This window comes from Triticum dicoccoides, chromosome 6B, assembly GCF_002162155.2.
Source record: "Triticum dicoccoides isolate Atlit2015 ecotype Zavitan chromosome 6B, WEW_v2.0, whole genome shotgun sequence".
NCBI lineage: Eukaryota > Viridiplantae > Streptophyta > Magnoliopsida > Poales > Poaceae > Triticum > Triticum dicoccoides.
This window is the reverse complement of record NC_041391.1, coordinates 503757346-503773731: the sequence shown is the minus strand read 5'-3', so window position 1 is coordinate 503773731 and position 16386 is coordinate 503757346. Positions and strand designations below refer to the sequence as shown.

Here is a 16386-nt window from a genome sequence, read left to right as displayed (position 1 = left end):
AATGAGCCGCCTGCGAGGCCACCTCGGGGAAACTCGAAGTCTGGTTTTACTCGTAGCCTGTCTCATCCGGTGTGCCCTGAGAACGAGATATGTGCAACTCCTATCGGGATTTGTCGGCACAGTTGGGTGGTCTTGCTGGTCTTGTTTTACCATTGTCGACATGCCTTGTAAACCGGGATTCCGAGACTGATCGGGTCTTCCTGGGAGAAGGAATATCCTTCGTTGACCGTGAGAGCTTGTGATGGGCTAAGTTGGGACACCCCTGCAGGTTATAAACTTTCGAGAGCAATGCCCGCGGTTATGTGGCAGATGGAAATTTGTTAATATTCGGTTGTAGAGAACTTGACACTTGACTTAATTAAAATGCATCAACCGCGTGTGTTGCCGTGATGGTCTCTTTTCAGCGGAGTCCGGGAAGTGAACACGGTTTGGGTTATGTATGAACGTAAGTAGTTTCAGGACCACTTCTTGATCACTTCTAGCTTCTCGACCATTCCGTTGCTTCTCTCCTCGCTCTTATTTGCGTATGTTAGCCACCATATTTTCTTAGTGCTTGCTGCAACTCCACCTCATTACCACTTCCTACCCATAAGCTTAAATAGTCTTGATCTCGCGGGTTTGAGATTTGTGAGTCCTCGTGACTCACCAGATACTACCAACAGTTGCAGGTGCCGATGATACCAGTGCAAGTGATGTAACCGAGCTCAAGTGGGAGTTCGACGAGGACCTTGGTCGTTACCATGTTTCATTTCCGGATGATCAGTAGTGGAGCCCAGTTGGGACGATCGGGGATCTAGCATTTAGGGTTATCATCTTTTCATTTGGATTTGACCGTAGTCGATCTATGAGTGTATTTTGAATGATGTATGAATTTATTTATGTATTGTGTGAAGTGGCGATTGTAAGCCAACTCTCTTTATCCCATTCTTGTTCATTACATGGGATTGTGTGAAGATGACCCTTCTTGCGACAAAACCTACAATGCGGTTATGCCTCTAAGTCGTGCCTCGACACGTGAGAGATATAGCCGCATCGTGGGCGTTACACGCACCATCCTCCCGAGCTCAATCAGACTCCGCCTCGCGCTTCACCGAGGCGCGGCGACGGGACGACCCGCTTTCGCCCTCAAAGCGGGCGCGGCAACGTGGTGGCTGATCACGGCCACCGCTGGAGGAGCTATCGTCGGAGGAGGAGCCGCTGAATCTCGGCGAGCTGTGAACGCCGCCAGGAGCCAGTCCGCCTTCGCCCATGTCGCGGCCGTCGCCAAGGCCAAGCACCTCGTCGCTGCCATCGTCTTTAGGGCAGCACCCAGCACGGCGGCCATCTTCTCCGAACACCCTCATGTAGAGGGTCGCATCGCCATCGTACTTGAAGTGGAGGGTGCACCGCCGGCCCAGGCCACGCGCGGGGGCAAACGTCTGCCAGCCCCGGGCCAGGGCCACGTTCCCGGCGACGGAGATCTCCACCGTGACCTAGGAGGCCCTGCTGCTGCAGCTGTCTGCCTGCAGCCAGAGCCCGCCAGGGCCAGCGGCCGGCAGTTCGCCGGCGAAGAAGCAAGGGGGCAAGAAGAGATGGACAACGGGGGCTTCCGCCCCTCCCCATTTATAGCCCAAGGGAGGCCAACCGCCGGCCTCCACGATCACAGGTAATGATGACTCTTTTTACATGCAACAGGGACTCGTCAAATCGGGCAGTTGCCGAGGCAGCGTGGGGAAGTGGAGACGCCCACGTTCAATCAACCACCACGCGGCGATCAAGGCCGCAGGCTGTTGGGGCCCGCGGCGCTCCGCACTTGCCCTTTGGCTTCGCTGCTAAGCCAAGTTTGAGCGCGCCTTGGGCCCGGGGGCTACTGTCGGCATTCTGGGAACGGGGGTCCCCAGACTTGCCTGCCTGCGGCCTGCGGCGTGGCTAAGCAGTGGCCCAGTACGGCCCGTCTTCGTCAACCCAAGTTCAAGACCCTCGCGAGGGGCCAAGCCTCGCGGGGCAGACGACACAAGGCCTCCTCAGGGGCGGCCTCGCCAGGCAGGCTCGCGAGGAAGCGGAGAGATCAAGGCAAGGAGTACCTCGCGAGGTGCTCGTGACGCAAGCCATGACGATCAAGACCAGGCGGGCGCCAGCCTGCACAGTGTCCTCGTTTCCTCTTTGGTGCAAAGGGGGCAAGCGCAGGAGCGGAGTACTGAGGCATCAAGCAAAGGTTTCCATATCGATGCAACGAGACCAAGACCAACAGAGCGGCAGGACGAAGGTCACCATGGAGCCCAAGGCGGCGTCATCACCAATGCCTTTGGCAGTCGAAGACCACCTTTAGTCAGAATAGCTTGTACTAGTTGTCGCCTTTCAAAATGACCGTTGTTGGCTTCCTTCCCGCTCAATATTTGGGAAGAGGACCATGGCCTCTATAAATAGAGATAGTCACCATAGTAGAAAGGGGACAATCTCATCTAGAGCCAACAAAGACGGATCAATTCTTCTCCAAGCACACCACCACAAGAACACCCCTCGCGAGGCTGTTCTTCCTTTGTACTGTTCATCATCAGCCCCAGAGGCAACCCATCACACCACACACTGGATTAGGGTATTACACCACAAGGGTGGCATGAACCAGTATAAACCCTGTGTCTCTTGTGTTGTTCATCGTGCTAGCTAGAATCGCGGCGAGGTTTTGGAGCGTGAATCGGTAGGAAGAAGATCTTCGTGCGCACCCCAGAGTTTGAACCTTAAGGGTTTTGTCGGAACCTGATATCCGACACTCTCATCATGCAATAAATCTTCGGGCCAAGGATATACCCACAAACTATTGTTGGTGATGTGGCAGCTCTGGAAGCATAGGAATACAGTTTGTTTGATGGTGTAGCCCCCTCAGTGAGCTTTGTAATTGCGAGAGTTGATAGCGAGGGTAGAGCCTGGAAGCTTGGGGGGCTATTGAAAGGAGACATGTCGTCCTTCTTTAGGTCCTTGGCTAGGTGGGTGATGACGAGTAGTTAGCATTTGCGGTTAAACCTCTCGGTGAAGGTAGTGCCTTCGTGTAATCGCATGTAAGACACTCGTGGACGGGCCTGTTTTCCCCTCTTCTTCTTTAATGTATGATATTGTGTGTATCTTAGAGAAAAAGAAACTTAATCTGCGGCCTCACATGAGCATCCCATACTGTAATTTACAGGGATTTCAAAAGAGAGGATATTTTCTAAACCCATGGTTAGTTTTTGCCTCCATAAATGTATCAGCACCAGATACATTGTATTCCGTAGCAGGGCAGGAATAGGTGTGAGGATTATTTGGACCATATTGTCTGGAATCATCTTCCAGATGAAAATATGAGCCCCATTTATGTGTGCCTTAATTGCTTTACATGTACTTGAGAGTGAACTTTGAAAGAACAAAAAGTTGACCCGATTATGCTCCTGATTCCTGACTATATTTCCGCGTATTGGCCAGGTGCGAGAAGAAGAATGGCTGTCCCCTGCAGTCGCTTCAGTTTGTGATCATTCCAACAGTGTCAGCAGCTAGAGTTCCAGCGGGCCGCAAGCTGCAACCAGCCTAACAATCATGTTCGAAATGCAAGCAGAGGCACTGACGCGCTCATTTCTCGTTTGATTATTTTTTTTGAACACTGCAACAATTTGCCCTCGTCTCCGCGATATGCGCCATGTGCCCCTCGCCTGATGCATGGGCGCCCAAATGACAGCTCCACGAGGAGTTCCACGCCTTCCACTACCCCAACGCGCAGGCCTCGTCGCTCCTCTCCTCTCCACCGCCACGCCCAAAGTCACATTTGCCTATCTCTTTTTTTATGCCAAGCACGTAGCTGGAGCCTCGAGGGACCTGATTGAGATTGACGACACGAGGGATATAGCCAGCCAGCCATCAAGTCAGAAGGAAGACGAGCAGAGGAGAGAGAGAGAGCTACAGCCTAGAGCTTTGCTTCCACGCCATGGGTAACTGCTTCGGCTCCGAAGAGGCCGATGTGGAGGCTGTCAAGGCGATGGCGCATCATGCACATGCCAGAGGTATCGCCATGATTCTCAATTGATCTTGCTCTACCTTGGTTCCTTGATGGGATTCATCGTGTATTTTGTTTGATACTTACAACTTCTGACGCATGCAATCTTTGCTCATTTTACTCTCGCAGCATCGATGGCGAGGCCCGGCATGGTCGCGCCCCAGCCCAATGCACCCGTAGCAATGAGCTCCCCGGGGCAGCCTCGGAAGTCGCCGAGCGCGCCCACGACCTCCAGCAGCGGCAGCGGAAGCAGCCGTCCGGTGGCTGGAGGCGGCACGAATGGCGGCAGCGAGGCCAGCCCCAGCCGGGAGGGGAGGATCCTGGAGGCGCCCAACCTCCGGATCTTCACGTTCGCGGAGCTCAAGGCCGCCACGCGGAACTTCAAGTCGGACACCCTCCTCGGCGAGGGCGGGTTCGGGCGGGTGCACAAGGGCTGGGTCGACGAGAAGACCATGAGCCCGGCCAGGAGCGGCGCCGGCATGCCCGTCGCCGTCAAGAAGCTCAACCCCGAGAGCCTGCAGGGCGTCCAAGAATGGCAGGTGAATGAAGCTACGTGTCTTTTGGTCAACCCGAACCATGTTCTGAATTATCGACGTATTCACTGAGCTGGGCATAGCATTGCATAATTCCCAACCGAAATGTGTGTGTGTGCCTTCCATGATGATGCATGTTCAGTGATTGGCACGCACGTTGGCATGATGCCATTGGAGTTGCTGATTCGTGGCGGAATTGGTGTTGCAGTCGGAGGTGAATTTCCTGGGAAGGCTCATCCATCCCAACCTGGTGAGGCTGCTGGGGTACTGCTGGGAGGACAAGGAGCTCCTGCTCGTGTACGAGTACATGGCCAAAGGCAACCTCGAGGATCACCTCTTCAGAAACGAACCACGGAGTAAAAGTCCCGGCACATACATATCAGCAGATTAAAGATGCAGACTGGGATAACCTGAGGCTAACACGAATAGCATTGTGCCCACCTGCAGAAGGCGCGGGCGCGTTCCAGCCGCTGTCGTGGAGCCTCCGGCTGCGCGTGGCGATCGACGCGGCGCGCGGCCTGGCCTTCCTGCACTCCTCGGAGAAGCACGTCATCTACCGGGACTTCAAGGCCTCCAACATCCTCCTCGACACGGTACGTGCCGTGCGTGCGCCGCCGCTCGCCGGCGATCCTTCACGTTCCGCATCGGTCACACGCGCGCATCGTACACGTCTAATCTAACCCTCCTCTCCCGCGCTCGCGCACCGCAGCAATTCCACGCGAAGCTCTCGGACTTCGGGCTCGCCAAGGACGGGCCGGCCGGCGGCAGCAGCCACGTGACCACCCGGGTGATGGGCACCTACGGCTACGCGGCGCCGGAGTACGTGGCGACGGGGCACCTGTACGTGAAGAGCGACGTGTACGGCTTCGGCGTGGTGCTGCTGGAGGTGCTGAGGGGCCTACGCGCGCTGGACACGGACCGGCCCAGCGGCCAGCACAACCTGGTGGACTGGGCCAAGCCGCACCTGGCGGACCGCCGGAAGCTGGCGCGCCTCATGGACCCGCGCCTCGAGGGCCAGTACTCGTCCAGGGGCGCGCAGCGGGCGGCGCAGCTCACGCTGCGCTGCCTCGCCGCCGAGCACACCAACCGGCCGTCCATGAAGGAGGTCGTCACCGTGCTGCAGGAGGTCGAGTCCATGTCCAAGGGCGCCGCCAGACCGGGAGACGGCTCCGTCGGCTCCGCCTCCCCGCGACCAAACAACGCACGGAGCGGTCAAGGTTACGGCCAGTCGCCACGGCCAGGGTACGTATCGGAACGGGCCAGCCCGGCCGGCAGCCACGGCAGCCAGCACCCGTCTCCTCGAGTGAGGTAGCGACTGCAATTGTTCTGCGGCGCTTGGATTTGCACGTGGCGCGTGCTAATGACGTTGCTGCGTCTGTCCTCTGAGCATGTTATTCTCATGTGTCATATGGACGGATGTGCGGTAATCTGTAGGTTGGCATGTTCGTATCGGAACTCAACTCGCACATCGTCAAACAAAAAAATGATTCACCCTGGAAGCCAGTTCAAATTTTGTTGCGAATGTCAGAGATCATATGGGGTCGCCTTTGCGGAATAAGGAAATCATGATCAACTTGCAGCCCTCACATTCTATTAGAGCATCTCCACTAAATCCTCTAAATAAGAATTCAGACACTTTTTGCGCAGATCCTAAAACAGATTGTCTAAAACCACCCCCCACATTTTTTTCCCTCCTATTTCTCTTCCTTCAGTGCATATACGACTTACTTGAACTCCTATTGCATCACGATTATTAAAACTTTTATGTTTTCACCGCATACAATCGAATAACAACATTTCAAGTCCATGATTCCATCCAGTATAACATAGAATCGAAAATGAACCGAATGATGTAGGTAAAACATGAAAACACATGAAAAACTATTACCCACGGAGCTGCCACATATGCTCAACTAGGTCATCACAAAGTTGTTCCGCTTAGTCTTCTATCTGTGGATGCACTTCAATAGATGTGTAGGTTTGGTCTTGATGTCCCCACACGATCATACTCAAAGTCTTCCTCTTTGATCTCACATGATGTCATCATTTGCCAAAATATTTTTTGATCCCAAAATCTAGCAGGTACATGAACAAGCGCACATCGACTTGCAATATCCCAAATGCTCTCTCAACATCCTTCTCGGCTGATTGAACCTTGTTGAAATGAACTATCTTCTCGTCTTGTGGGTTAGAAATTTCTTCACAATTGTGAACCACAAGGGATATATGCCATCAACAAAAATAGTAGTCCACTAGGTATTGGTGACCATTGACTATAAAGTTCACCACTGGAGCATCGCCATCGACATCGATGTCATTGTGCGACCAAGGTAACCCAACGTACGAGTGTCAAATCCATAAATCTTGGGAAAGCAACGGCTTCAAGGATGATGGTTGGATCAATGCAACAGTTTTCAATAATTGATATGGGGGGCAATGTTTTTGCTCCTATGTGCACATGCTCCTATGTGAAAAGGAAAATAATGTTCTTTTAATAATATACCTGTTTCTACAACAAACTTGTTTGTGTCTTCTAAATGTGAGTTTTTTTTTTCTCTCTGACAAAACAACATATGTTGTGGAAAGAGAAACAAAAACTATGCTCTAAAAGCATTTTTACATCACAACATATGCCATTTCTTCACAAAACATAACACACATGTACAAACACACGAACATGTTTTTGTTGACATTTTCTTTTACTATTTTCTTAATTTAGTGCTCATCCAGGAGCATATGAGCCTAACCTCTGTTTTGAATACCTGATCTGGTGACGTCATTTATGAGAGTTTGTTCGACTGCAACATCTAACCGATTGTCCAAAAAAAACCTAACTTTATTTATTAACCGACTTAGATTTTATTTTTTACGAAAAGGCGATTACCCCGGCCTTTGCATCACATGATGCACACAGCCAAGCACACATAGATTGGACACAATTGACAATTTCAACATAATTCACTCTCGGACTCTGACATGTACAGAACAATACGACCAATGAGCAGATCATACCACTATTGCACATTCAAGCATTCAGTTATAATATAGAGGCCAAAAAGCAATGGCAGCAGCCAAAAAAAACAAAGGGATTCAATGCGCTGAATATTGCACAGTACATGCTCATGACACAAAAAACTAGCACCTGCCCATATTTACCTGCTACTACTTCAACAGCTGTTCTATTCTGATGGACCAAGGGTTGCCTACACGACGTGCGCAAGGCAAATCTCAGTCATTTACTAAAACTCAGAAGTCAGAATTTCTCCACCAAAACTAAAATCTGTCAGAAGCATTCGCCCAGCACATTCAGCACCGATGCCACCTGATGAGGAGATGATGATTATATTCCACAAGCTTTGTTTGTTGGCTCTAGTGTCTGTCAGATGCAAAATCGGGCTATGAAACTTTAGCACTCTCTCTGGACAGCATTTCTTCTTCGGCATGTCTCAGGGTCTCCCGGAAAGCTTGCAGGGAGCTGGACGCGAAGCTCTCCAAGGACTGAAGCACCCGGCTCAAGCTTACGTGCAGGCTGTCTGCTTCAAGAAAATGCGCCTGGTACGTTTGCGCCGTTGGAAGCAGGCTCTGCCGGCCTGGCACAAGGGCCAGCTTCTTGTTCAGTGTGTCTGCCTCCCTGTTAATCTCCACGGACTTCCTCTCCAGAATCCTGTTCCACTTTTCTCTTTCCCGGGTTACGAAGATCAGCTCGCTTTGCTCAACAGAGGCTCTGTGCTCGCACTGGTTGCGTACGCTGGAGACAAGGGCTTGCATGGCGGTAACCACTTCCTTCTCGGAAATCCGATCCATGGCTTGAGACCAGGTGTTGCAGATGACAAACACAAGAGGCGCACCCACCCTTCCAGGAGAATAAGGAGGAGCTCCGTCGGGCGTCTCCTCCTGCTGATAGTTGAGACACAGTGCCAGCCATCCGTTCAGTGCCTTCACGAAGCTCCTTTGCGCATTTACCCAAGAGCAGAAATTTACAATCCATTTAACCAAGTCCACTTCAAACTCCATCGCTAGATCCCGACTGATCCCGCCGGAGATAGCCGAATCCAGGTTTTTCGCCTCCGATATTGCTTCACACTGAGTCTGGTAGCAGTCCAGCTTTTCTTGCCACATCTTCACAAACCTACAAAGAGAGGTTGTCAGTCTTTTGATGCAAGCTAGGTTCTGTGGGATAAGAAATGCAAGATTGCAAAGAAAGAAACCGACAGTGTTCAGGAAAGTTCACCTAGGGTAAAAGCATGTAGGGATATTGATTACTCGGAAACATGAGTTTTTTTTTAACATACATGTGCACTGTAAATGCAGGGCTGTAGAGTTAGGCAGTTAGCCTCTACACAATATGTAAAAATTTCCAGGCAGCTGGACTGAAACTTAATAACGTACTGGACTGAGAATGTTACTCGTGATCTAAATGCGCTTATATTTCTTTACGGAGGGAGTACTTCTTAATAGAAGATTGTACAAACTAGACAAGCAGACAACCAGTGTAAAGGTGGAAGTAGTGTACCGACAGGGAACTAACTGAAATATGTACCTAAGATGTCAAGGCAAAAAATTAGAGCGTACCCTTGGATTAAGGCCATAATTTGTGGGCACAATTCCTCATCCCTAACTCTGTTTATCTTTTTTGAAACCTTAGCAATAACTCGCACAGCCATTCTTATTTTTGCCGACAGCTTCCTGACCAAATTTTGAGTTGCATCGATCTTCTGAGCTTCAGCACCCTTTTGATCCAAGAACTTCAGCCGCTTGGAGTTCTTGGCTAGCAGGAGGCGCATTTTCTCTTCAGACTGGAAGAGGAGAATAGAACAAAAATAATCAGATGTAGCACAATAGTTAACACGGGTGCGGTCATATGAGAAAAATAATCTCAGTTTAAAAGAAAAGGCACGTCCCACATTATTGAAAGTAGTGCTGCATAAGAGATTTTCATCCTAAAATGATCATCCGTTTACTAAGGAGCCAACAAGATAGTTTAAATGAAAGTTAATATTGTTATGCATGAGAAACCTACTAAAAAGGTAGTGTAGCATCCTTTTTTTGCATGGGTTAGTATAGCATCCTTTCAAATGAAACTAAACATCAGAAGAGAAACCCACAAACTCAAAAGTACATCTAATACCATTACAGAAGTGGTTAAATTTCTTTAAATATGGCACGCAAATTTAAATATTACTAATCTGGGTATTTGGTCTCCAGAAAGGAGCTTTTACACGATATTACTAGGACCTTTTCCTAATGAAGTAGAACACCTGGCATTCCATTGATCTCAGCCTTGCCATGCTAGGATCAACATTTCATCTTTCTGGAGATGAAATGTCATTGCGCAAACATGGCACTATGAAAAGATGCATTGTGCACCCGCAAAAAAAAAAAAAGATGACATTGTGCTCTCAGTAAATATTTGTCACCAATAGTATTTAGTAGGAGTCAAACAAAAAAAAAATTGCATCCTGTAAATAGTTAACTTGATAAAGTACTCCAACATACCTAGTTACTAACATATCATTCCAGCACAGAGTAAATTCAGGTATTACTTCAACAAAATCGAAGGTGAATACATACCTTAACCTCATTATATAATTTCTTCTCCCAGATATAGAGTTTCTGCAGGGTGACTGATAAGCTTCTCCCCCCTTCAGCCACCTTCTTCCAGCCTCCAACATCCAACTCGTCACCTCCATGCCCTGAATTTGGTAATGCAGCCGTTGACACCATCCGAGACGAAACTATTTCGAAATACCAATAAATCGATCAGTGACACCAAGAATCGACGACACCAAAGTATATCAGAGTATATATACACCAAAGTATATCAGAGTATATGTACACCAAAGTATATCAGAGTATATGTACACCAAAGTATATCAGAAAATATGCCAGTTCTAGAAGCAACAAATAGTTCGCCATAACATCAATGAAACTAAACTAATCAGAGTACATGCATGAACTCACCATGGTACACTGAGCTGCGGGGGTGGTATTGGTAACTCCGCCTGTCGACCTCCAGGATCGGTCCGACCGCCCAGACTGCATCGGCCGCTCGAACAAACTGTGCCTTGATCTCCCCGGCGAAGTCTGCAGTCTCCGATGACTTCCGGTGAGTGCGAACGGAGGCCGCGACATTAGGCTGAGCTGGCGCCTGTTGCCGCGCCATGCCACCCCCGGAGAGCACTCCCTTATCGACAACACAATTCTCCTCTTCGCTGCTGCTCATGCCGCCGACCGAGCTGCGTCGGCTGCGAGCACCGCCACTCCCGGTCATATAGTGCTCGCTGGACACCTCCTTGACGACCGCGTCGTCCTCCTCGAGCTCCGGGATGCCCTCCTCCTCCCGCACGTCCCGCGAGCACCGGCTCGGCGTGTACGGTGTCGTCGCCGTGGTCCCGGCGCCGGCAGCATCGTAACAGTAGTTGTCGTGCACCTGGTAGTCGTCGAACACATTGAAGAAGTCCCACGAGCTCGCCCTCGGCGGCGACGGCGGGGGTGCAGCCGCCCTACCTGCCGGCGTGGTCACTCCTCCGTACGAGTAATACCGCGCGTTCCCGCCCGCCGGGTCGGAGGAGCCGAGGTAGACGCGCTCCGACGCGGGCGCGCGCTGCTCGACGGCGACCGAGGCCGGAGGCGGGCGGCTCCGCGCGTAGTAGAGCTGCAGCGACCCCGGCGGGTACCCGAACGGTGGCTCAGGCTCGTAACTGTAGCCGTAGCCGTAATGCGGGAACTGAAGCGCGTACGGGTGCGGGTGGTGGAGTTGGTCGTGGCGGGCGTCGTCGACGCGGCGGGGAGGCGAGGAGGCGACGGAGCCGGAGTCGGATCCGGAGGAGGGCGCGAAGTCGATGTGCGAGGAGGAGTGCGGGGGCGAGGAGGGCTGCGCCGCTGGAGGGGGGTCGACGGCCTTGGCATTGGCGGCGGCGGGGAGCGTGATCCCCGGGCGCGGGCGGGCGGAGGCGGAGACGAGGAGGAGGTGGAGCGAGGAGGAGACGGAGAGGAGCGAGCCGGCGAGCGCGGCGTGCGCGGCCCCGAGCGCGTCGCGGTGGCGGACGGCGACCGCGAGCAGGTCGGCGCGGCCGCGGCACAGCGCCACCGCCTCCTGCTCGTCCAGCTTGGACCCCTTGCAACCCATCGCCGGCGCGTCCTTATTCGCTCGGTCAGCTAGTGCAACTGCCAATCACCACAGTCCTAAAACGATCGGCCCCGGGCCGGGCTTATAAGCGGCCGTGTCCTCCCGCCATGATGATGACACCGACGGACTTGGGGGGTTGATGGGGGGAAATGATATGGAGGCGTGCGGAGAGGAGGCGAGGGCTGTGTGTGTAGTGGAGGCGGAGCGGAGCAAAGTGGGGGAGGGGGTGGGAATCTCCTCTTGCCGTTTTGCTTGGCGAAATTTGTTTGCACTCGCTCGACTCGCTCCTTCCTTCTTTTTCCGGGCTCGATATGGCAGGGGCAGGGGCAGGGGCGCCCCTTGTTTTCTTGCGGTGGGGGAAAGGCCCACACGCACCCACCCATACAACGATAGACGATCTCTTCTAATAGTATCTGCGGCTACGCCTCCGAGTGTGGGGAACGTGACGGGAAACGGAGGGGGGGACGACAGGCCAGGCGAGGGCAGCACCACCAGGCCGTCATGTTATTTTCGCCTCTCTCCATTTAACCAGTTTTGTTTGCTTCCTTTTGGATGGAAGCGAGGCGAGGACTGCTGCTGCTGCTGCTGCGGCTGGCGAGGCGGTGCTGTGCAGGGCGCCATGGAGTTGCGCGCAGGCTTTGGCTTTGGCTTGGTGGCATGGCACAGGCATTGACGCCCGGCTTGATGGCCGCGGTACGGCCTTGACCGGTCTCCGTCTCCATCACCGGATCAACGCCGAGTGCCCAGCTCTGCTCTGGCCAGAGGATACGCTGCGGTGGCGCGCTGCTGTTTTCCCTGCTGGGGGCTGCCGTGCCGCGCTAGGCTTAAGGTTTTCGCATTGTCATTGCATTTTTTTTTCCTTTTTCTTTTGTTGGGAAAGGCCGAAAGGCTACTGGAGTGCCCATCCATTACTGTTAGTAGGGTGTGCAGGACTCTGCAAAATCTCAGCCGAGTAAAAGACCAATCGTACCACTGCCCGAATGAGATGATGATCATGTACCGCCCCGGCGACAGGCCGTCTTTTGCTTTGCCTTTTCTTCGCCTCTTTGCAGCCCATGCCACATTGTTGACGCTTCTTCCACGCTAAGGCTTGGCTATTTTCAGGATGGAACATGCACCTGATATAAATATGACTCACGCTTCAACTAGGCACACAAATTAGTCAGAAAGAAATTACGGAGCCACGCAAAGCGAATGTTAGAATAGGTCCCTCTTGGCCTCTTATCATATCTTGTGGCATTGTTATGGCTTTCTACTCCGAAATTGTTGTTCTGATCCTGAGCTCACGTGAGCTTGCGTGAACAGTAAAATCAAAATAAATGTAAAAAATTCAAAATATTCTGATTTTCTTTTGTCAAACATTGACAAATGTTTTGCTAGCTTGTAAAATTTCATCATGAAATGATGTTCATCAAAGACGTGGCAGATAAAAGCAACATGTGGCAGATAAAAACAAAATCGATGCTCAAGAGTATGTTTTAAAAATAACATTATGGAGCATAGTTTTTTTGCCACGTTTTCCATGAATGTCATCTATTGATGAAATTTTGCAAGCTATCAAAACATTCATCAATATTTCACACAAAAAATCAGATTTCTTTTTATATTTTTATTTTTATGTTCACCCCAGCTTACATGAGCTCGAGATCAGAACAGCCACATCCTTTCAACTTCAACTACATTGCTTGGACTCAAGTGCATTGTAGAAAGGAGGCTAACGATCTAAGCTCATGAAGAAATAAAGTTGTTGAGACGGGCAAGTAAATCATATGCTTTTAGCATTTGCCTCTGGTCTTTTGTTATTTGAGCACCATCCTCCAAGAGCAACATGACAATGGTGTACAAACTTGTTGGATAAAATAGAATGTTTTTATTGATTTAATTTAAAAAAATATGAAATGGCATTGATAGTATTAATCTTGTACTCATATTTGACCATGTAAACATGTACTCTGCATATAGCTGAAGCATCTATCTAAACAACAAGTATGACTAACATAGGAATAAATAGGAGAGGATGAACGAATTATACCCTCCGGTCGGCCAGGCTGTGAGGAATATAGTTGAACTTTTCTTCGGTTGCTGATTTGCCTCGGAATTCTGGGACTTCCTCTCACCTTCATGAAGAAGGCGCATCTAAATTATGGGATATATGGAAATTGTTTAATAATAGGCCAATAGTCGCCATGAAATTGCCATTTTGGGATGTGGTGCATTTGGAAAGTATGTAATTGCAAAATATTTGATGGATATTTTCATATTGGTAGCACCTACAGTAGAATTGAATCTTGGAGAGTTAAAAAATTGTTGCATGGTTAATTATTGTGGTAAAGTGTATCAATTCCCTTGAACTCATATGTTTATTCCATGTGGTCGAATGATTACCCTAATCCTCAAGCTTTTTTATTTTATGTAATAGTCGATGTTAAAATTTTACCATATATTTCTGTAGCAACGCGAAGAGAATCATCTAGTTTGTTTTCATCACCAAACTTTCTATCTTGAAGATTTAGGACTGCTAGGTTGTAGGAGTAAAGCCCCGGAAGCTGCCTATTGTGTGGTGTGCTCCGGGATGTTTGTAAAGTCCCGGTTGCCTTCATGTCACGCCCAATATGGGATACTATCCTAAAGAGACTCGAAGGTCCCACCAAGGATAGAACCGCATATTGAACCGCTTTTGCAAGGTGGATATCATTACATCAACATTACATAATAGATGGGGATACATATAAAAGGCATACAATACCACACGAATACAACATCATCTTACAAAAGAGCAACATCCGACTACGGATGGAACACGAACAGAAACTCGAACGACATCCACCCTGCTAACCCAGGCTGCCGACCTGGAACCTATCCCCTGATCGAAGAAGAAGCAGAAGAAGAACTCCAAAACAAGCAAACATCGCTCTCGCGTCATGATCATCGCATAACCTGTACCTGCAAATGTTGTTGTAGTAATCTGTGAGCACGAGGACTCAGCAATCCCATTACCATGGGTATCAAGACTAGCAAAGCTTAAAGGAAAAGGAAGGGGTAAAGTGGTGAGGTTGCAGCAGCGACTAAGCATATATGGTGGCTAACGTACGCAAATAAGAGCGAGAAGAGAAGCAAAGGAACGGTCGTGAAGCTAGCAATGATCAAGAGGTGATCCTGAACTCCTACTTACGTCAAACATAACCCAAAACCGTGTTCACTTCCCCGACTCTGCCGAAAAGAGACCATCACGGCTACACACACGGTTGATGCGTTTTAATTCGGATCTGGTGTCAAGTTATCTACAACCGGACATTAACAAATTCCCATCTGCCACATAACCGCGGGCATGGCTTTCGAAAGTTTATACCCTGCATGGGTGTCCCAACTTAGCCCATGATAAGCTCTCGCGGTCAACGAAGGATATTCCTTCTCCCAGGAAGACCCGATCAGACTCGGAATCCCGGTTACAAGACATTTCGACAATGGTAAAACAAGACCAGCAAAGCCGCTCGATGCGCCGACAATTCCGATAGGAGCTGCACATATCTCGTTCTTAGGGCAACACTGGATGAGCAATCCGTACAACTAAAACCAGACCTCAAGTTTCCCTGAGGGGGCGCTGCAAAGGGCTCTGGTTCGGACCAGCACTTAGAGAAGCACTGGCCAGGGGGGGGCTAAAATAAAGATGACCCTCGGGCTCTGGAAACTCAAGGGAAAAAGGGCTAGGTGAGGCAAATGGTAAAACCAAGGTTGGGCCTTGCTGGAGGAGTTTTATTCAAAGCGAACTGTCAAGGGGGTCCCATAAATCACCCAACCGCGTAAGGAACGCAAAATCCGGGAACATAACACCGGTATGACGGAAACTAGGGCGGCAAGAGTGGAACAAAACACCAGGCTTAAGGCCGAGTCTTCCACCCTTTACCAAGTATATAGATGCACTAATTAAATAAGAGATATTGTGATATCCCAACATAATCATGTCCACCATGGAGCAATCTTCAACTTCACCTGCAACTAACAACGCTATAAGAGGGGCTGAGCAAAAGCGGTAACATAGCCAAGCAACGGTTTGCTAGGAAGGGTGAAAAGGTTAGAGGCTGACATGGCAATTTGGGAGGCTTGATAAATAGGTGATAGATAGCGCAGCAAAGCGATAGAACGAAGCAACTAGCATAGCAATGATAGTAGTGAGATCCAGGGTAGCGGTTATCTTGACTGAAATCCCGTTAGGAAGAAGAACGAGTCCATGATGAAGATGAAGCCACGAAGATGAACCAAGTGTAGACGAACGAATCCTCACAATCGCAACGAAACGGGAACTAACGAGAAGAAGCACACAACATGGTAAACACAACACACATAGACAAGACATGATGCACAACAAGCATGATGCATGACAAAGCTACATGAAGCTACTCATGGCAAAGATGATGCAAACAAGAGCAACACATCAAGGCAAGTTTAAATGAGGCCGGAAACAACATATAACAAATTAGGTAAGTCCTCATATGCAACTTTCGAAATTGGTCCAGATCTGAATAAACTTTATGTTCAAGTTGTTAAACAGCAAGCTAAGAAGCACCAAGAGAATCTACATGAAATTCTAGTCAAGTTACATATAAAGTTCATTTAATTCGGAGCTACGGCCTAGAAGATATGAACAAAGCAAGTTAAACATGGCATTGATGCAAAATGCATACAAACATCAAGCAAACACCTCAAAACAAGGATGCAACATGATA

General features: G+C 49.9%; 2 protein-coding genes across 2 annotated transcripts; one reads left to right on the top strand and one right to left on the bottom strand.

The window, feature by feature from the left end:
* The first annotated feature begins 3931 nt into the window (after positions 1–3931).
* Positions 3932–6056, top strand: LOC119321225 (receptor-like cytoplasmic kinase 176). The gene is made up of 5 exons (XM_037595006.1): positions 3932–4007; positions 4130–4539; positions 4742–4889; positions 4984–5126; positions 5243–6056. Exons 1-5 carry the CDS (start codon positions 3932–3934, stop codon positions 5843–5845), a joined length of 1380 nt encoding a protein of 459 aa, XP_037450903.1. The 3' UTR covers positions 5846–6056.
* Positions 6057–7593: 1537 nt separating this feature from the next.
* Positions 7594–11922, bottom strand: LOC119325290 (protein ALTERED PHOSPHATE STARVATION RESPONSE 1-like). Its single transcript, XM_037599042.1, has 4 exons — positions 10495–11922; positions 10105–10268; positions 9106–9329; positions 7594–8662 (listed from the first exon to the last, which is right to left on the bottom strand). Exons 1-4 carry the CDS (start codon positions 11660–11662, stop codon positions 7930–7932), a joined length of 2289 nt encoding a protein of 762 aa, XP_037454939.1. The 5' UTR covers positions 11663–11922; the 3' UTR covers positions 7594–7929.
* Between the last annotated feature and the right edge of the window lie 4464 nt (positions 11923–16386).